Here is a 21,833-nt window from a genome sequence, read left to right as displayed (position 1 = left end):
CTGAGGATGTCAGTCCCTAACATTATGCCTAATATCTCCTTTTGCGTTTGTGTTAGGTTTTAAACGACATGAGGATGAGTAAATGGTGACACAATTTTCATTTTTGGGTGAACTATCCCTTTAATATTGTTACTTATTGATGTCTTAATGCTGTCCTTTTTTTTCTTATTTACCTTGTTCTGAAGGGTCCACCAACTTGGACAGTTTAGATCTCAGGACTGGTGTAGAGGCCATAAAGAGGAAACACAGGCCATATCCTAGCAAATGAGTGAGTGAGTGAGTGAATTTGTAATTTAACACCATGCCAGCTTCCATGGCTAATTTTTTGGCGAAAAACAAGTTAAAATGCATTTCTGGGAACAATATTAAAAACCTATATAAGGTTTTTAAAATGTATTTTTGATAAAAATTCTAAAACTGATTCAGGGTTGATTTTGTTAAAAATCTCTTCAAAAGTGTTTGCTGTGTAAAATAATTTCCTAAAAGAAATATAACAGCACAATCTAATAAAATATGCTTCAGAGACGGTGGACTTTGGCATGAGGTGCATAATGGTGGATCTTCGTCTGATATTAAAAACATATGTGTGAGTCTGTAATGTCCTATTCTGCAATGGGTGTAAATTATCTGGTCCCAGCGATTCCTCAAGAAAAATATCTGTCTTTTTCCCACTACAGGGTTGATTTCATGTAGTCTGTTTGTTGTGCATTGATCCCATTCAGTTGATGATGTAGGAGATTATGGTTGGTTTGAGGTCTGAAGGTGGTATGGAGCATTTTTTAAGATCTGTCAAGAGTGCTTCTTTAGCACAGAGTCTGTTTGTTCATTTCTTGGGATTTCACAATGGTCAGGTACCCAACAAATATATAAAAATTCTGAGCCTCCAGAGCTGACAGTTTGATACAAGAGCTGGATGGTCATTTTTGAGTGATGCAAGAGCTTGAAGACGTGATTTTGAATCTGTTGTTATTAAGAAATGCCTTTGTTGTGTGGTCTTAATGTAATCCAGAGCCAAGATAATAGCATTGGCCTCTGCTGTAAAATAATTGAGTTTTGACTGGGGATCATCATTCCAATTTTTTGCCGATTGTTCGCAAAAGCAGCCGACACATGATCTCCAGAGTTTGATCCATCTGTATATATAGGAGTGTGTGATGGAAAAATCTCTCTGAAAAATAGTAGTTGTTGTAGATATTCATTTGGATGGGTTTGGGATTTTTTGTTTCTTGTTAAATCCAGAATTCTTTTTAGTTTTTTGAGGTTCCAGGGAGGAATACTGCAAGAGTGTGTCAGTTCCAGTATACTTAAATCAGCTTTTAGGTTGTCTAGGTGGGGTTTAATTTGTAATCCAGGAGGTCGAATATACCTTGGTTTACTCTCATACAGACATGAATATTTGGGTGAAAGGATTGCAAGATAGTAGGACAGGATAGTATGAGGTAAATTCTTTAAAAATTGATAGTGAATATTGTCTGGTCCAGTGGCAGTATCATGTGATCTGATTATGGCCCGTAACAGCTCTTCTATTGTGAAAAGTTGATTTTAAGGTTCCATATTATTAGATGAAAAGTTAACCTCTTTCTTTTCTTCCCGAGCTTGATATGTTTGAAAGGCAGGAAGACAATTCTCAATAGATGAGTTCTTTTCAAAAGTTTCTGCTAGAATATTTGCAATTTCTTGTTTTGTTGTTAACACTGAGCCTTGGTATTTAATATGTTGAATTTGAATCCACTGTTCCGACCCTTCATTCTTCGAATTATTTCACTGGAGTATTTGATGTTAAACTAGACACAAATTGTCTCCAACTTTGTTTCTTTGCCTCATTTATTACTCTACGTGCTTTAGCTCTAATTATTTGGACTTTAATGAGGTTTTCGGTTGATGGACTTCTGGAGAATATTCTTTCAGCTTTCTTTTGTTCTTTTATAGCCTTTCTGCAGTTGTCATTAAACCATGGCAGTTGTTTGCATTTTGTATTTGCTGATGTTTGTGGGATGGTATCGTTAGCAATGGAAATTAAAATTCTGGTAAAATTTTTAATAGGATCTGTATCACTCTCAGAAACTGCATTAAACCTTTCATAACAAAGTTTGGAAATCGTACCAGTTGGCTTAAGTTGCCATCTCTGTCCATTTGATGCTTCTCCTCTTCCACTGAAGGTCAAAATTAGTGGAAAATGATCACTTCCACAGAGGTCATTCCACACTTTCCATAAATGGTCTAGTAGTAACTCAGGCTGGCAAATAGTTAGGTCAACTGTAGAATAGGTTCCATGTCCAGGAAGTAAATATGTTTGAGACCCATCATTTAAAAGGCATAGGGCATGGTTGCTGATAAAGTCCTCAATTATTTTACCTTGTTTGTTACACTGATTACTACCCCACAAGGTATTGTGGCTGTTAAAATCCCCCATGAGTATGAAGGGGGGAGGAAGCTGATCCACAAGGTTGTCTAGATCTTGATGCTTAAAAATCATATCCGGTGGAATGTATATAGAGCACATAGTTATATTCTTCTGGTGGGTCAGATGTACTACTGTTACTTGTAGGTTGCTAATTAGTGTGATGCAAATGTGTATCACATAATTTCAAATTAAAATAGCTGTTCTCCCAGAGGCAAGTCTATTGTTTGGACCAAAAGAATAAAAATTTTTAAAGTTTTAAAAAGAGAGGGTAGAGTCATTTGACAAATGAGTTTCTTGTTAACAAAAGGCAAGTGGGTTGTTAGTTGTAGCTAATGGTTGCAGTTCTGCAAAGTTAGCTCTGAGCCCACAGCAGTTCCATTGGACAATAGTGTGATCCGTATTTATGTTGGGAGAATAGGGACATTTCCTCTATTTCTGCCTTTTGGTGAGTGGCTTCTACTGCGATGACTAGTCGCTTTCATTTCGACATCTTTAATTGCTTTCGACTTCCATCCTGAGACACTTTTGATTTTGAACATCCATATTTTTTAGAGTTCTTGTTGATAATTTGATTTTCTGTATGCAAGTTTTGTTTGGGTTGGGTAGGGGTTGATATAGTTTCACTCTGATTTCCTGCATATTTTTTTTTTTATCTTTGAGGATTTATTTCTTTACAGATACTGACAGTTTAAGATCCACTGGAGCACTCATATATCTGATTTTGATTCTTTCTGGGGGTTGAAGTTTATTTAAGGTAATAATGTAAGTGCCAGTTTTGATAGTTCGGTCCTCTCTTTTGATTGTTATGCTTTTCACAAACATCACTCCTTGCGATTTATGTTCATCCAATTCTCTCATGCGAATCACTCCTTTACTGCAGTTGAGTGTTGGATGTGGAGAAGTCTTTATCTCAACTCCAGCGAGCAAATTGGCATGAAGAAGATTTTCCGCATTAGCCTTCTTTCAACATTACACAAGAATTTGTCCAGATCGCAGTTTCTTCACTTCTTTGATGGTACCAGCTATTCCTGAAATGCCCTTGTGAAAGGGCGATTCAGTGTTGATTCAATAATGATACATTTTGGCCAATCTTCATTGTTAGATGTAGAAGCACATTGATTCTCAGAAGTACAGTCTAAAGGTCATTTTTTTTGGATGTATGTTTGGTAGCCATGGTAAGTGTATTATGATTCATCATCTCTACTCCCCACCCTCCTTGGAGCCCAACAGGGGCATGCATATAGCCATGGAAATCCTGCAGATTATGCACCAGGGATATAGGGATGATATACTCAAGCACAAAGAACAGGTGATGTTCCATCAACTCGACTGACCCTTAGCCAACGCCTTCTGGGGATACTAAAATGATAGCTGCTGTTAACATCTCATAGTATAACCATGGCATGTCTTGACCAGCCGATTGATTGTTTTGGGCCTTTCCAATCTCCCGTCTAGATGAAGTTGGAGCTGAAGCACAGTGCTGAAATAGTGGATGCCACAGCAAACCACATTTCTCAGGAACCAGGATCTCTTCCTCCACCAACATGGGTCGCAACTCACGAGTAGCAGAGGGATGCTAGGATTTTACTTACTCAGGGTCCTTATGGAGAAGTAGGCAGTTTTGATATATGAAGATGGAAATGCTCAATTACAAAAGAGAAAAAAAAAGGAAAAAAAAAGTATTAATTGTGACCCAAGTATGGGGGGCTCAAGGGTTTATCACACTTGCCCAAGGAGTTGACCCTAACACTACGGAGGGAAGGAGCGTGCCACTGTTCATTTCACGAGCTACCACCACAAAGGTGGGTCTCGCGCCGTATCCGGTATGTTCTAGCAAATATGGATACACAAGCAACTTCAAGTTATGTCAGTTCACCTCCAAATTGCATATTTACCTACTGCCACCACTAGAGGATAGTGTGGAGTTGCAATCTTGCTGCATGTTTTTTCATAAAGGTTCAACATAGTGCCCTGACCTTTATCCTGTTCTATAGAGCTACTCTAAATGGTGGAACATTAACATATTATCTCATGGTCACACTAAATTATGTCAGTGTCAGCTAAACTATATGCACACTGTACCTTTTTAAATGCACATAACTGAACCCTCATAAATTAAAGGAACAGTTCACTTAAAAATGAAATTTCTGTCATAATTTACTCACTTGTGTCGTTCCAACCGTGTATGACTTTCTTCTATAGAAAACAAAAGGCAGAATGTTAGCCTCAGTTTTCACTTTCATTGTATGGCACAAAGATGCAATGAAAGTGAATGGTGACTGAGGCTAACATTCTACCAAACATCTCATTTTGTGTTCTTTGGAAGAATGAAAGTCATACAGGTTTGGAACAAATAGAGTGTGAGAAAACAAAGACAATTTTCATTTTGGGGTGAACTATCCCTTTAACAATATTTGCGATGGGCTCAACCTTCACAAATACAACATTAACCAGGCCACAATCAGTGTAATAACCCCACACACTAACACAGCAATACAGTGTATATACTGTATATAAATGACCACTGGAGACTTTACCTGTGAACATCAGAGCTGTGGTGTTAGCGACTGAAATCGCAATCAAGCCGGCAAAATTGGAGGCAAGACCCACCAGAGCCACCCAGGAGTCCTCCATGCAGCACTGCATGGACCTCAGCCCGATAAGGCTGGTCCCATATGCCAGATGAAGGGCTGCAGAACCATAACCAACCAGCTCTGGACCCCAGCATAGTGGAGAGCTCAACTCATAGAGCACATAAAGGTCTCTGCAGCCGAAATGTACAGACACCACCAAAAAGAAGCAGAGAGTATAGAGCCAGAGTTTAGTTCTGCGTCCCTGCGGTGCATCAGATTTATAGAGGCGGTAGACAGCCCGATGGTGCCTAGTGGATAGAAGTTTTGCCTCGGGGTCAGGCGTGACCGATTCAGGCACAAAGAGGTATGCGTAGAGGGCTGCTGCAAGATTTGTGGCCAGAACAAGCCAGAAAGGGTTGATATACCTGTAGAGAAAATTATAGTAAGGTTATTTTGTATCTTTAAATGTCAGAGATGTTAAAGAAATATTACACCCAAAAATGGAAATGCTGTCATTGTTTACTCAGCCTCATGTTGAATTTTAGGGAAAATTTTAGGGACTGACAGCTTCAGTCAATATTCACTTGCATTGTAAGCAGAAAAAAAAAATCTGCAATGAAAGTGAATGGTGACTGAGGCTAACAAAGACGAAAACTTTTTTGTTCCAAAGACAAAAAAGTAATACAGTTTGAAACAACACAAGGGTGAGTAAATGATGACAGAATTTCAATGTTTTGGGTGAACTATGCTTTTTCTGCAAAAAGCTATAATGTACAAAGTGTGCATGAATACCCTTGTGCCCGTCGCCACTGCCCTCCTATGATGCTCACAAACATGCCAGCCAATCCCAAACACGCCTCTAGTATTGCCACCCGAAAGGTGCGAGAGCCCCTGCCACTGATGTCGGCCACATAAGCAAAGCAACCAGCTAAAATGGCATTGAAGTCTCCAGAGAGGCCGCTGCAAATGCGTCCAATGAGGAACCAGTAGACAGGCAGCTTTAAATACATTACAATCAGATATATGGCTGCCTGAACAGCCATACCTAAGGATGGGATGATCAGAACCAGACGCCGACCTGCACGGTCACTCCATGAGCCCAGCAGGGTGACCAAAATCAGGCCAACTAGAAATCCACCCAAATTGATGTAGAGGTTCCAGTGGGCAGTCAGAGTCTCCACTTCCTAGATGAAGGATATAATCAACATATTAAATAATAGTCGCTGTCATTTCAGTGGTTATATGGATTTTTCCATTTGAATATTGCTTATATTGCTTCATATTGCTAAACTCCAATTATTACCAAAGGAATTTGTGAATTCTGTTATGTTTTGTGGCATTAGCTGGTTTGTCACACTTTAAAACATTCTATCCCACTGAAAACAATTACAGAAATTTAATCAAAATGTAAAAAATAAATTATATTATTAAATAAAATATATTCAAATCTTCTAAGTATCAATCCTGTTAGGTTCCATCCTGTTATGCTTCTTGTTAATTTTCTTTCCATTGTGTAAATAATCAAGTTAGTAAATAACCTGAGCTTGATTTAAGAATATTTATGAAGGTGTCAGGTGCACGAGGACAAAAGACCCAAGAGCAGAGGAAATAAATGACAAAGTCCTTTATTAATTGAACAGAAAATGTGCTCCAGAGCCAGCTCGGTAGAGCATAAATAATTAAGCCACAGAGGGCAAGGAGAGTGTTCGTCAGTTCATGTTGTGTTGTGGAAGTCCGGAAAGATCCGCAGCAGGTTGGTGTGATGCGAAGCAACACCCAGGCACACAAGTTCTCCGACACGTGGGCAGATCATTAGAGGAATCCTCCTCGAGAGCAACCAACAGGGCAATGGTGGTCTGTGGGGTAAACACCACCTCGAGAACTGCACACTTCTGACAAATTAGAACGAAAAACGGGTTTGATTTTGGAAACGTGAAAGACGGGATGGATGCGACAAAGGTGAGGAGGTAATTTGAGATGGACCAGCACCAGACTAATAACGTTGGTGATGGGAAATAGTCCGATCAATTTTAGGCCCAGCTTACGTGAGGGGAGATGGAGTGGAATGTCCAGGGAGGACAGCCAAACCTTCTGCCCACACACGTAATTCAGGGGTTTAGACCGGTGTCAGTCCGCTGACCTCTTAATACGAGCACCTTCTCTGGCGGCTTTCCAGGTGCATCGGCACCTCTGTAAAAAGAAGCGGATGGGACCTGAGTATCGGGCTCTTGGGTGGGTGACAACTCCGTAGATGATGACGGCAATGAGTTGTGAGCATACTCGATCCAAACTAAATTTCACTACAAGAAGAAGGGTTTTGGGAGGCCATCCTTCGCAGGGTTTTTTCCAGTTGTTGGTTGGCTCGTTCCATTTGCCCATTAGTCTGGGGATGAAACCCAGAGGACAAACTCACTGTAGCCCCCAGCTGTCGGCAGAACTCTGCCTAAAAACGTGACACAAACTGGGGGACTCTGTCAGAATCCACGTCCACTGGGAGGCCATGAATACAGAAGACATGATTAATGACCGCTACCACTGTCTCCCTCACTGAGGGGAATGAAATTAGCTGGGGGGTGGTCCAAAATCCATGGTTATGTGTAACCAGGGTCTCAAAGGGACTGACAGCGGTTGGAGGAGCCCAGCCGGAGGGTTACAGGAGGTCTTATTAGTCGCACAAACTGGGCAAGCGGCAACTAACTGGCAAACGTCCCGCGCAATCGATGGCCACCAAAAACGCTGTCTAATGAGCGCTCGAGTACAAGCAGTCCCTAGGTGACAGGAGACATTGGATGAGTGACCCCACTGAAGGATGTGTATTCGAACTGATTGGGGAACAAACAGCTTACCCCCTGGGCATGTGGTGGGAGACGCGGTGTTACGTAGCGTGGTGCAGATTTTAGCCTCCACCTCCCAGGACACCATGCCCACCACTCGAGGAGCAGTGAGGATGGTATCCGCTGGGGCGGTGGAGGTCTTGATTTTGAAACACTGAGAAAGGGAATTGGGCTTGATGTATTTTGAGCCCAGACGATACGAGAGCGTGAACTCAAAACACGTGAAAAATAATGCCCAGCGATCCTACCTAGAGTTAAGACGTTTGGCGCTACGGATGTACTCTAGGTTCTTGTGATCAGTCCAAACCATAAAAGGTATTCTCGAACCCTCTAACCAATGATGCCACTCGCCCAAGGCCAACCGGACAGCCAGTAATTCCCAGCTACCGACGTCGTAATTCCGTTCAGCGGGAGTTAAGCAGTGCGAAAAGAACGCACAAGGATGCACCTTTCTATCCGAGGGGGAACGCTGAGAGAGAACAGCACCAATCCCCACCTCCAATGCATCCACCTCCACAACGAACTGTAAAGCAGTGTCAGGGAAAATTAAAATGGGTGCAGTGGAAAACCGCTCTGAGTTTTGCAAATGTGGATTCAGCCTGCGGAGGCCAACAAAATTCAATGCGTGTGGAGGTGAGACCCGTCAGGGGTGTGACAAGTTGACTATAATTTCTTATAAATCTACGGTAAAAGTTAGCGAACCCCAGCAACCTCTGCAAAGCCTTGCGAGAATCAGGGGTTGGCCACTCAGCGACGGCCTTAACCTTAGCCAGGTCCATACCCATGAACCCCAAGAACGGAACCGACAGTGCATGAAATACGCACTTCTCCCCCTTGACAAACAGCCGATTCACAAGCAGTTGCTGAAGAACCTGCCTGACGTGCACACGGTCTTGCATATTCTGGGAGAAAATCAGAATATCGTCAAGGTAAACGAAAACAAAACGATCGACCATGTCTCGAAGCACGTCATTCATGAGCCCCTGGAAGATGGCGGGGGCGTTGACCAATCCAAAAGGCATGGCCAAGTATTTGAAGTGCCCCCTATGGGTGTTAAATGCCATCTTCCACTCATCCCCTTTCCTAATATGAACCAGATGGTAAGTGTTCCATAAGGCCAACTTTGTAAAGACGGACGCCCCCTACAAGAGTTCAAAAGCTGAGGACATCAACGGCAGAGGGTAACGGTTCTTAACCGTGATGTCATTTAGCCCTCGATGATCTATGCAGGGTCTAAGCGTGTCGTCCTTCTTCTCCACTAAGAAGAACCCCGCCCCTGTGGGCAAAGAGGGAGAGCAGATGAGATCGGCTGCTAAAGAATCGTTAATATACCCGTTCATGGCCTCCCTCTCAGGAGCCGAGAGTGAATACAACCGTCCTCAAGGCGGAGAAGTGTCAGGGAGCAATTTAATAGCGCAGTCGTATGGGCGATGAGGCAGGAGGGTCGAGGTGCGGGATCGGCTGAACACCGTTCTCAAGTCGTGATATTCCAGAGGGACCCCTGACACACGCTCATCCTGCAACAAAAAATAAGACTGGACAGGGGAGACAGCAGAGTTAAGACAATGAAGAACAGACAGAGCTCCAAGACAAAACAGAGTTGGTTGCCAAATCTATGTGAGGGTTATGTGTTACCAACCACGGGTGCCCCAGCACAACCGGGGTAGCTGGAGACCGAGTGAGAAGGAAGGACAGCTGCTCAGAATGATTACCGAAGACCATGGTGACAGGTCTAGTGGCATGTGTGCTGACTGACAAGGGCATTCCACTGAGTGTGTGTGCTGTGATGGGTTCCTCCAGTCGGAATCTGGGAAGCTGCCACCTTGAATCCAAATCCATGTCGATAAAATTCCCCTCGGCGCTGAGATCACATGACTGCTAGTACCACTCTGTAACCGGACTGGGAGAAGAGTGCGAAGTCCGGGGCTTTGTCCAGGGGAGTTGCGCTAGCGGGGACTTTTAACGGACAGGTAGCAGAGAGATGGCCAGCTTGGCCACAAGTGAAACAAACACTTGAGGAGCCGTCGCTGCTTCTCCCTACGCGACAGTCTGCCCACCTGCATGGGTTCTGAGTAGGGACGGGGATCAGGAAATACGGGAGCAGGAGTAGGCAAAGGATGAGAATCAGCGGCACAGGCAGACGGATAGCAGCATCGCCGATGTTCTCGGCATTGAGCCAGGCGCTGATCAACCCGAATGGCCAGGTCCACCAAGTCATCAAATCGGGGAGTAGGTCCAAGGAATATATTTTGTCTTGGATGGAGTCAGATAACCCCCACAAGAAGCAATCTCACATAGCGTGGTCGTTCTAGTCACAGGAGGCAGCCAGGGTGCGATACTCAATCGCAAAATCCACAACAGATCGGTTCCCCTGGGAAAGTCCAGATAAAATTCTCCCTGCCTCCCGGCCTTGAGCGGTGTGGTCGAAAACCTGGCGAAGCTCCATAGAAAGAGCCTCATAGGATGAGCAGCATGTATGACAGTTGTCCCACATAGCCGTTCCCCATTCCCCAGCCTTCCCGGAAAGGAGCGTGATAACACAGGCAGCCTTCATGGTGGAAGTAGAGGGCTGCATGGAGGAAAACAGAGAACATCGAGAGAGAAAAGCCCTTACAGATCCCTCACCCGAGTATGGAGCTGGGGGAAGAATTTGCATGTCAGACCTGCTCGCAGAGGCGTGGGAAACAATTGAAGGGGCAGGAGGTAATTCCTGCGCCGGACTAGGATCAGGAGGGAGGCGGAGGTGCTGGACCAGCGCCGTAAGCTCAGCGAGCTGCGACGCCATCATCTCCATGGCATGGATAGATGTGGATATCTAGTCTTGGTGTCGACCAAGCAGAGCCCCTTGCTGAGACAGGGCGGAACGAATAGCGGTCTCCTCCGCTGGGTCCATAGCTGGCTGCTTTATTCTGTCAGGGGCACAGGGATGCCATCCACCGTGGCATCCACGCTCAACTCACCACGCACCCCACCGAGAACGAACCACATTATAGGGACCACGAAGAGGTTACCCCATGTGACTCTACCCTCCCTAGTAACCGGGCCAATTTGGTTGCTTAGGAGACCTGGCTGGAGGCACTCAGCACACCCTGGGATTCGAATGAGCGAGCTAGCGAACTCCAGGTGTGGTAGCCAGTGTCTTTTTCCACTGAGCTACCCAGGCCCCCGACAAAGTCCTTTATTAATCGAACAGAAAAAGCGCTCTAGCGCCAGCTTGGTTGAGCTCAAATAATGAAGCCACAGACGGTGAGCAGAGCGTGTTCGTGTTGTGTCGTGGAAGTCCGCAAAAATCCGCAGCAGGTTGGTGTGATGCGAAGCAATGCCCAGGCACACAAGTTCCCCGACACTTGGGCAGATAATTTGAGGAATCCTCCTTGAGAGCAACCAACAGGGCGATGGCGATCTGTGAGATAAACACCACATCGAAAACTGTGCAACCAACTAGACAAGAGACAAATGAGAGTGGTACAGCAAACAATAAACCAGCAAACGTACAGGGAAAACACAAGAGTTGAAATAGGGAGAGCAATAAGAGGAGGACAGGTGGAGCGTGAGAAAACCATTACCGTAATCGGCATCTCCTCGGGAGTGATCAGCGTTCCATGGAAACGCCGATTACGCTCACCGACTCCACTTGTGACACACGAGGGAGAGAGCAAAGACAAACAACAGAATGAACCAGCAAACGCCAGAGCTTTGAAAGAAGTTCTGGTTTTTATAGAAATATTTCCTTAAATAACAACAGACATAAGCCTATTCATTTTGTAAAAGTTACAGAGCTCAAAGTGTACATACTTTGGTGACTCTCACGAAACCTGTCAAGAAAATTTCATATTTTACTCCAAAATCAAAAGAAACAAATAAGAAATTATAATTTGAATATACAAATGTATACATTCATTTTATAGGCTATTATGATTTTTTACATTGTGACATTATCATCATGACATACACATTCCCCAAATTCTCATTAACGTAATGTGGAAAAAAAAGGTCATTTTGATATTCTCATTACCGCAATGTGAATTTTTTTCCCCCCCGATTATTTAAATTCTAAGGTATTTATACATCGTAGTAGAACTCCCTTGGTACTGCCTTTCATTTTCGCTTAATTATTTTTCTCATTAAAAAATTTTTACTCCTAAAGAAATGAATAGTAATTTTGAAACATGTATAAAATCATGAGCACTCATATGAGATGAAGACAGTAACCAAATACTACTCGCTTAATCTCAGTAACCACCCTGTTATTGAACACTTTCGCTCATGGATTACATTAATCATGGCTGACTGTGAAATGTGAATTTCCACAATGTCATTGGTAACTGAAAACTGTTGCGTTTACATGATCCACGCCACCAGGTGTCTGTGTAAGTCTAAGGTGACATAAACAAAAAGTTACTGAGTGCACCTTTAATTTAGAAAATCAAAGTACAAAAGCATATTTTTTACTGTAATACAGTAAAGAAATTACTGTTTTACGGTAATGAAAATCATCATTAAAAACATTGGGAATAGTCAAAGTAAAACTTTTGGATGAGTTACGGCCATGAGAATAAAGTAAAACATTCAATGCATTATGGTAAAAAAATCATCACTGAAAACAATAGGAACAGTAAAAGTAAAATATCCGGATGCTTTACGGTAAAGATAATCATCACTGAAAACAATAGGAATAGTAAAAGTTTCATTTATTTATATTTTTGATGCCATATCAGCAGCAATGGCTATATTCAAGGCAAAGACGACAGTGTTCAAATTAAACAATGTTTACAATAGTTTGACTGATACAAAAATCCACATATATAACAATAATAACAGTAGTAGTAATAACAATTATGTAGAGTTTTTCAGTTTAGTATGTGATAGGAATTCTAAAATTTGTCCCGGAGAGACCTTTTTGAAAAGGTCCATCAATATATTTTCTGAATAAAAGCGTTGTCTAATTTCATTTAGATATGGACATTCTATCAAAATATGTTTTACACTCAAGAAATAGATCACAAACCGGTTTCTCTTCCCCTTTCAATAAGTTTGAATGAGTGAGTCTTGAGTGACCAATTCGACATCTCGTATATACAACCTGGTCATATCTACTTTCAAAGAGGAAATAATAACCTCCTTGATTTAGTACTGGGTTCACTTCATGTAGTTTGTTATATATGCATTCATTCCATTCACCACTTGTTGTGAATGTACAGATTCAATATGGGTTTAACATCAGATGCTGGTATATTACATTCTGTCATGTCCAACTGAAGTGCTTCCTTAGCCGCTTTATCTGCCCGTTCATTACCAGCCAATCCCATAAAGGCCTGGTATCCAACAGAAGACAATATTGAAATCTTTTTTTTTTTTTCTTTTTTTAAAAGAGTCCACTTTTCCTATTATGCTAATAATTGTAGGGTGTTCTGTTTTCAGAGCTTCGAGTGCTTGCAGGCAGGATTTAGAATCTGTACAAATTAGAAAGTGACATTGTTGTTCCTTTTCTATTTGTTCTAAAGCTAGTAATAATGCACAAGCTTCTGCTGTGAAAATTGAACTTTGTATAGGAATACACTTGCCAAAACATTTTAGGCCAATCACTACTGCTGCAGATACATGATTGTCTGACTTTGATCCGTCTGTGTACACTGGTACATGAGATGGTAAGCTGCATCTTATGTCCAGGAATTTCTCCTGGTAGACGTTTGGATGATTTATCTTTTTAGTATACTGAGCCAGGTTCATCATGATAGTTGGTTTTTTAATATTCCAGGGAGGTATAGGGCACAGATGTGTTGATGTTAGGATATCCAGATTAATGTCCATGTTCTCCAAGTGTGGTTTTGTGTGAATTCCAAAAGAACTGATGTACCTGGGTATGGCTTCATACAGGTGTGAATGTTGAGGATGAAAGACTGAAGGATATGCTGGGTTACTTTCATTAGCTTTTAGTTTAACTGCATAGTTAAGGGCCAGTTTCAGCCTTCTGGTATATACTGATGGTTCTCACATGCTTTGGATTGGAGAGGTCCTAAATGCTCCTAGTGCAAGTCTCAATCCTGTATGATGTCCTGTATCCAACATTTTAATATATGACTTCCTGGCAGATCCATAAACTGCACTCCCATATTCCATTTTTGATCGAACAAGTGTCCTATAGAGTCTCAAGAGTACTTCACAATCTGCACTGTACCAGTCATACATTTTATTTATACATATTTGTATTTGTCTCTCAATTATGTTCATATTTTTGCCTTTATAACAAATGCACACATCATCTACATATAGGCTACGAAATATATTTGGCCCCATAACACTTACAATCCTGTTAATTTTAATGCTAAAAAGAGTTACTGAAAGTATACTTCCTTGGGGCACTCCTGATTCTTGTACATGCAATTCAGATAGCACGTTTCTTACTCAAACACGAAAAACTCTATTAGATAAAAAAATTGGAAATAAAAATGGGTAGACATCCCCTGAAACCCATATTGTACACATTTTTTAGAATGCCATACCTCCACGTAATATCATAAGCTTTTTCTAAATCCAAAAATACTGCTATAACATGTTCTTTTTTTAATAAAACCATCTTGTACAAAAGACTCTAATCTTATAAGGTGATCAAGAGTACTTTTCCCTCGTCTAAATCCACATTGATATTTACTGATCTTTTGGTCTTTTTCCAAAATCCACACCAGCCGATCATTGATCATTCGTTCCATGGTTTTGCATAGGCAGCTGGTTAAGGCTATTGGGCGATAACTGTTTGGGTCAGTATGGTCTTTTCCTGTTTAGGAATTGGTATAACGGTTGCTTGTTTCCAGTTAGCTGGTATTTTTCCTGATTTCCAAATGCTATTGAGTACGTTCAGTAGGATCAATAGTATATTTTGGGGTAGATGTTTCAGGAACTGATAGTGAATTGTATCAAGTGTAACTGCAGTGTCGTTAGAGTTTTTAATTGCTTTCAGAAGTTCTTCCATTGTAAAAGGGTGATTATACAGTTCTGTGTTATCCGAAGAGAAATTACGTTTTTCCTGTTCCTGTTTTAGTTATATTTCCTTAAATCTGGGAAGGCCGTTTTCTAGTGATGAATTTATCTATTAGCAATATCCTGTTTCGATGTTAATAAAGTATCCTGATTTTTTATAAGTTGTATTTGTAGTCCTCCTTCCTTATTTTTCATCTTTCATATCATATCCCATACTTTCTTTGTTGATGTCTGTGACATTAAACTTGATATGTATTTTTTCCAACTCTGCCTCTTTGTTTCATTAATAATTCTTCGTGCATGTGCTCTATAAATTTTCAATCTGATGAGTTTTTTGGTTGTTGGATGTTTATTAAAGGTTCTTTCTGCCTTCTTCCGATCAGCAATAGCCTTTTTACAGTCTTCACTGAACCATGGGTTTCTCTGATGGCATGACTTTGTTGATGTTTTTGGCATATCGGTGAATTGTTTTTTTTTTTTTTATTTTTAAATCGGATCTTGATATTCTTGCCAGTCTATGTTGAACTTCTTATAACAAAGTTTTTGGAAATTATACCAACTGGCTTTTTTTGATTGCCATCTAGAAGTGTCTTGTTGTATATCTTCTTCAGTAGATGTTATAATCAGTGGGTAATGATCACTTCCACAAAGATCCTTCCATACTTGCCATGAAAAGTCAATTATTATTTCAGGTTCACACAAAGTTAAATCAATAGCGGAGTATGTTCCATATCCTGGATGCAAATATGTGCTTGAACCATCATTTAGTAAGCACAAATCATTATTGTATATGAACTCCTCTATTCTTCTGCCTTTGGTATTTGTATGTTTACCTCCCCATAATGTGCTGTGGCTATTAAAGTCACCCATTAACATGTATGGTGATGGTAACTGTTCTACCATTTTTTTTTAGTTCTTGTGTTGTCACTGAGGCATCAGAGGGTATATAAATAGAGCACATAGTTATGGTTTTATAAAGAGTTAGACATACAGCTACCGCTTGCAGGTTTGTATTTACTGGTATGTGGCTGGGGATTATGTCGTGTCTTACTAATATAGCTGATCCACCAGATGGACGTTGTATATTTTTGCCAAAAGTGTTATAGATATTATACTTTTTCAGTGTCAGTTGTCTATCTATTGTTAGATGGGTTTCCTGGAGGCAGAAGGCAATGGGATTCAAAATAGCTGCTAGTTGCTGCAGTTCTGAAAAGTTTGCCTTAAATCCTCAACAGTTCCACTGAATTATATGATTCCTCATTTTCAAGTAGGTAAGACAAGTATCTGCCCTTTACCTTTGCATTTTGGAGACAAGCTTCGACTTAAACATTCAGTTTGTGTTTTTCTTTCTTGATTCGCTTTTGTTGACTGAGTTTTTGTATTTTGCTGTATCTTTTTCCCTCTCGAGGACTGGTTGTGCTCATTTGATGATCTTTCCCTTGGCTTGGGTTTGATTTGTCATTATTTGACTTTGTGTTCCTTGATTCTTCTTTTTGATTGGGTCGGAAGTTCTGTTGCTGACATTTTGTGGTTTCACACTGTTCACCCAGGTCAAAACAGTCTGGCAGTCAGTGGTGCTCATGGATGGTTTCACCACAGAAGCATATGTTTTCCTCAGGTTAAAGGATGGGGTCTCCTCAACCTTTCTTTGTGCTTCAACATAGCTGATCCTTTCATCACATTTTATTCTTAGAATTTCTTTTTCCTTTACCCAAATCGGACATTCTTTTGTTGAGGCTGGGTGATTAGCTGAACAGTTGCAACATTTTGGCAGTCTTGAACACCCTGGTTCATGTCCTTCTCCACAGTTGCAGCAGATTGCTTTTCTTTTGCAGAAAGCAGAACCGTGGCCAAATTTTTGAAAGTTGTAGCATCTCAGTGGGTTTGGAATAAAAATATTGACCGGTACACTCACATATCCAATTTGGATCCTCTCCGGAGGTTGGGATTTATTAAAAAGGTTATAATGTAAGTGCCTGTCTTAATTATCTGTTCTTCTTTTTTTACTGTGATACTCCTGACATTTGTTACACATTGTTGAGTTAATTCTGATGCTATTTCAGCCTCGTCCATGTCATGTAACTCTCTGGTGCATATAACTCCTTTGCTGCTGTTCAATGATGGGTGATAAAATGCCTTTATCAGTACATTTGCCAGCATATTTGCACGCATGATGTTTTCAGCATGGCTTTTCTTGGCGCATTCTACTAGGATTTGTCCGGATCTTAGCTTTTTAACATCTTTAACTGTTTCTGCTATGCCTGAAATGCCTTTCTGCATTGCAAATGGAGACAATTTTGTAAGAGGCATGTCTGTTATTTGTGATTCTAGCATATATATATTAAAGTAAAGGTAAAACGTCCAATGCATTATGGTAATAAGAATCATCACTGAAAACAATGGGAAAAGTAAAAATAAAACGTTTGACACACTACGGTAATAAGAATCAACACTTAAAATAATGGGAACAGTAGAAGTCAAATGTCTGGACGCTTTACGGTAATGAGAATCATCACTGAAAACAATTGGAATAGTAAAAATAAAACGTCCAATGCATTACGGTTATAAGAATCATTACTGAAAACAATGGGAATAGTAAAAATAAAACGTCCGGGTGCATTACAGTAATGAGAATCATAGTTGAAAAAATGGGAATAGTAAAAGTAAACGTCCAGACGCGTTACGTTAACCTTCAAGCTGTCTTCCAGTCATTTTGACCTGAAGAGGATATTCTTTTGCCTGAAAATGCTAGTTAATGTTATCCTATTGGACTAAAACTTTCTGACTTGGATTAGATCTTTTTGTCAACTTGTTTCCTTTGAATTAGCACAGGTTTTGTATTTCTATTTGGAACTTACTGATCGTAGGCCTCATTGACCGGAGCTTATGCACCTAATTTTTGAGTGAAAAAAAGCATTATTTGTGGATAATTGTGGTAATATTAAATATGAAAACATTCTGTAGTATTTATCACACTAGTGTGCTTTAATGGTTAACAAGGAAGTTTGTTTTAAAATGCTTTTATTTTGTATAAAATGGTAGAAAGTCATACTTGTGGTGTTCCCGGTCAAAAATGACCGGTCATTGAAAATGAATGGGTGAGATCAAAAATAAGAGAAAAATTTAGGAGTACAGGAGCATGTTCATCCATTAGATGAGCACATAAACTCAGAAAAAAAAGAAACATCCCTTTTACAGGGCACTGTATTTTAAAGATAATTTTGTAAAAATCCAAATAACTTTACAGATCTTTATTGTAAAGGATTTAAACAAAGTTTTCCATGCTTGTTCAATGAACCATAAATAATTAATGAACATGCACCTGTGGAACAGTCATTAAGACACTAACAGCTTACAGATGGTAGGCAATTAAGGTAAAGAGACCTAAAGAAACCTTTCTACTGTTCTGAAGAACATCAAAAGAAAGATGCCCAGGGTCCCTGCTCATCTGCATGAACGTGCCTTAGGCATGCTGCATGGAGGCATGAGGACTACAGATGTGGCCAGGGCAATAAATTGCAATATCCATAATGTGAAACCCCTAAGACAGGGAGACAGGAAGGACAGCTGATCGTCCTTGCAGTGGCAGACCACATGTAACAACACCTGCACAGGATTGGTACATCCGAATATCACACCTGTGGGACAGGTACAGTATGGCAACAACAACTGCCCGAGTTACACCAGGAATGCACAATCCCTCCATCAGTGCTCAGACTGTCCGCAATAGGCTGAAAGAGGCTGGACTGAGGGCTTGTAGGCCTGTTGTAAGACAGGTCCTTACCAGACATCACTGGCAACAATGTCACCTATGGGCACAAACCCACCTTCGCTGGACCAGACAGGACTGGCAAAAAGTGCTCTTCACTGATGAGTCGCGGTTTTGTCTCACCAGGGGTAATGGTCAGACTCGCGTTTATCATCGAAGGTATGAGCGTTACACCGAGGCCTGTACTCTGGAGTGGGATCGATTTGGAGATGTAGGGTCCATCATGGTCTGGGGCGGTGTGTCACAGCATCATCGGACTGAGCTTGTTGTCACTGCAGGTAATCTCAATGCTGTGCATTACAGGGAAGACATCCTCCACCCTCATGTGGTACCCTTCCTGCAGGCTCATCCTGACGTGACCCTCCAGCATCACGACGCCACCAGCCATACAACTCGTACTGTGCGTGATTTCCTGCAAGACAGGAATGTCATTGTTCTGCCATGGCCAGCGAAGAACCCGGATCTCAATCCCATTGAGCACGTCTGGGACCTGTTGGATTGGAGGGTGAGGGCTAGGGCCATTCTCCCCAGAAATGTCTGGGAACTTGCAAGTGCCTTGGTTGAATAGTGGGGTAACATCTCACAGCAAGAACTGGCAAATCTGGTGCAGTCCATGAGGAGGAGATGCACTGCAGTACTTAATGCAGCTGGTGGTCACACCAGATACTGACTGTTACTTTTGATTTTGCAGGGAAAAAAACAATGCCATGGTTCTCCCATTGAAGATATTTTGGAGGCTGCCCAAGTGATAGCCTATTTAGGACTCCAGAGGCAGATTTAATGATAATCTTGCAATCAGCTAAAGGCTTCTCATCTGCACTTTCGCATGGGTGTAACGGAACCAGCTCGCGATCATGATCTGCGCTTCTCTCTGGCGCTATTTATTAAATACTATCATTTGTTATTTTTATTACTATTATTTAAGACTAGCTACACTGACCTAACCATGGTAATGAGGAGCCTTTCCTCCTGTGTAATATGTAATTCTGTTTGAATTATGTTTGAAATTAGGAAACAAATGGGATAATAATGGGCTCATATAAGTAAATATGCTCTTCATTTTTAAAAGGGGGGGAGAGAAAACTTCCTGTCGCTTTTGTTGTTGATGTCAACAACAAAAATAATGTCACATGATGCATGTCCTTGTACTTGTAAACCATGAAAAAACTATGCAACATAAAAGGAAATGCGACCCAGGATACATTAAATACAGGTTATGTTTTTACTATGGTAGGTCGCCACTTGATTTCCAATGTAAAATCTGGGTCCTGAAGCAAAACAAGTTGAGAACCACTGAGTTAAAGGTACAGACAGGAGCAGTCTGGCTGCGCTGTCACACACCTACAGTATATGTTAATTGTTAATAATCATAGGACATTACTGTAAAAGCTCACACAGCTGATGTTATTTTTCATTTAGTAGTTAATTAAACATGCTACGCTAACCTGTAAACTAACATGCTTTAGTTATATAACATGTTATAATTACATGCTATTTTTTTATCATGTTTATAATTCAGTTTATTATTATAATTCTGTTTGCTTTCTTATTTATTCTATTTATTTTCAAAAGGGAGACTTTTTTTTGGTTTCAAGTTTCAATTATAATAAAGCGTTTGTTCAACCAAAAAAAAAAAAAAAAAAACCTTCTGTTTTCACTCCTTTAAGGGTCATTGTAACTGATAATAATAATTGTGTAATACTGTATACCGTGATACCGTGATATTTTCTGAGACGGTTATCAAACCGTGAAGATCTCATACCGTTGCAACCCTACCTGGCACGCACTAGCACTTCCACGTTTGGCCCGATAGTGGAAACGCGGCTAATGTTTATTAATATACAAAAGCTTTCCCACAACTAAGGTATATAAATCCTCATAGGGCCTTGCTCATCATTCACTTTGTGGCAGCACAAAGGCTAAGTGGTTCTCTGTGAATGAGGCTCTTGATCACATCCTTGATCATGACACTAGACCACTTGTCCTGGTTAATTAAAAAAACAATTTTATTTTTCATATTTTATTTAATATTGCCAAAGTTATCCACAAATAATGCTTTTTTCACTCAGAAATTACGTGCATAAGCTCAGGTCAATGAGGCCTACGATCAGTAAATTCCAAAAAGAAATACAAAACCTGTCCTTATTGAAAGAAAACAAGTTGACAAAAAGATCTAATCCAATTTTTGGTGATAATATAGCATAATGAGAGACTTATAAGCAATTTTTAACAGGCTGGTCATTTTTGACTGGGAACACCAAATTAGGTAAAACATTTTAAAGACAGCACAAGGGTTAAGGAGAAATGGTGGGGTAAAATGTGTCCAGAAAAGAATTGCAATGCAAATAATCTTAATTGTCCTAAATGTAGGTTTTATTTTCTTAATGCAAAATATGATGTAATTTTTTGGTATACATTTGAGATTAAATATGACCAGAATATTTTCTTGACAGGTTTGGTGAGAATCACCGCTTCGTAACATAAATGACTTGTGTTACTTTATTAACACTTTGGCTAGCTCAAAATCTAGGTATACCAGCCAATGCAACATTTGTAGCCATCGCAGGCGCGTTCCGAACATGACTGGCAGCTCATTGGTTTTTGATAGTACAGTGAATGTTACCTTCTGCAGAGGGTCGTAGGCAGTCGATGCATTGCATCCTGCTCCCTTTGTTCTATTGTAACCTACATCTTCACTGATACGATCCCACAGGTACTGCGTGTACAGAGGCATTTGGAGAGCTATGGAGAACGTGGATAGGAACATCACGGGCTCCACGGTCACGGAAAATGGACATGAACACGGCGGTGGTTTGGCGCCCACAGGCACCCTAAAACAACAACAAACTTTGCTACAGTTACCCGACTCTGAAGAGTCCTCTTCAAGAATAGCACTGATGTCAGAATCAGACATGATTTAACTCTTTTTGAGAGTACCAATACTCAATTACACACACGATAAAGCTCTGCGCTGAAGAATTGTCACCATCGAACATTCCAAACAGAAAGCGCCGATAACAGCTGAGCTGACAGAATGTGACTTACGGAAGTCGCTCGTCGTGTCTTACAGAAGAGCAAGCACGTGTGTTGTTGGCGCCTCCAGTCGAAACGCTTATGAAACTGCATGGGGGTTTTAAAAATTGGTATATATTCATTTGGCGTCATTATATTATGTTACTGAGAAACACCCAAACGCCTTTCACTTCTGAACATTTGAAAGACAAAGCATTGAAATGTATATGAATGAATAAACAACTGCATGAATTAAAAAAAGT

General features: G+C 40.8%; 1 protein-coding gene across 2 annotated transcripts in view; it reads right to left on the bottom strand.

Moving 5' to 3' along the window:
• The window catches only part of slc46a1 (solute carrier family 46 member 1), a 23,860-nt gene extending 2,027 nt beyond the window's left edge, over positions 1-21,833 (bottom strand). The window contains exons 1-4 of one of the 2 annotated variants that reach the window (XM_051665030.1): positions 21,182-21,833; positions 5,770-6,161; positions 4,942-5,402; positions 174-257 (exon numbers count right to left, since the gene is read on the bottom strand). In XM_051665030.1, coding sequence (XP_051520990.1) covers positions 174-257; positions 4,942-5,402; positions 5,770-6,161; positions 21,182-21,472 — 1,228 coding nt within the window. In that variant the 5' untranslated portion in view covers positions 21,473-21,833. The remainder of the gene's footprint in view (positions 1-173; positions 258-4,941; positions 5,403-5,769; positions 6,162-21,181) is intronic. The other variant, XM_051665029.1, reaches the window with a different exon arrangement.

The sequence above is a fragment of the Myxocyprinus asiaticus genome, chromosome 31, assembly GCF_019703515.2.
Source record: "Myxocyprinus asiaticus isolate MX2 ecotype Aquarium Trade chromosome 31, UBuf_Myxa_2, whole genome shotgun sequence".
Lineage (NCBI taxonomy): Eukaryota > Metazoa > Chordata > Actinopteri > Cypriniformes > Catostomidae > Myxocyprinus > Myxocyprinus asiaticus.
Note: the sequence above shows the minus strand (reverse complement) of the source record. Positions and strands in the feature narration are given on the sequence as shown.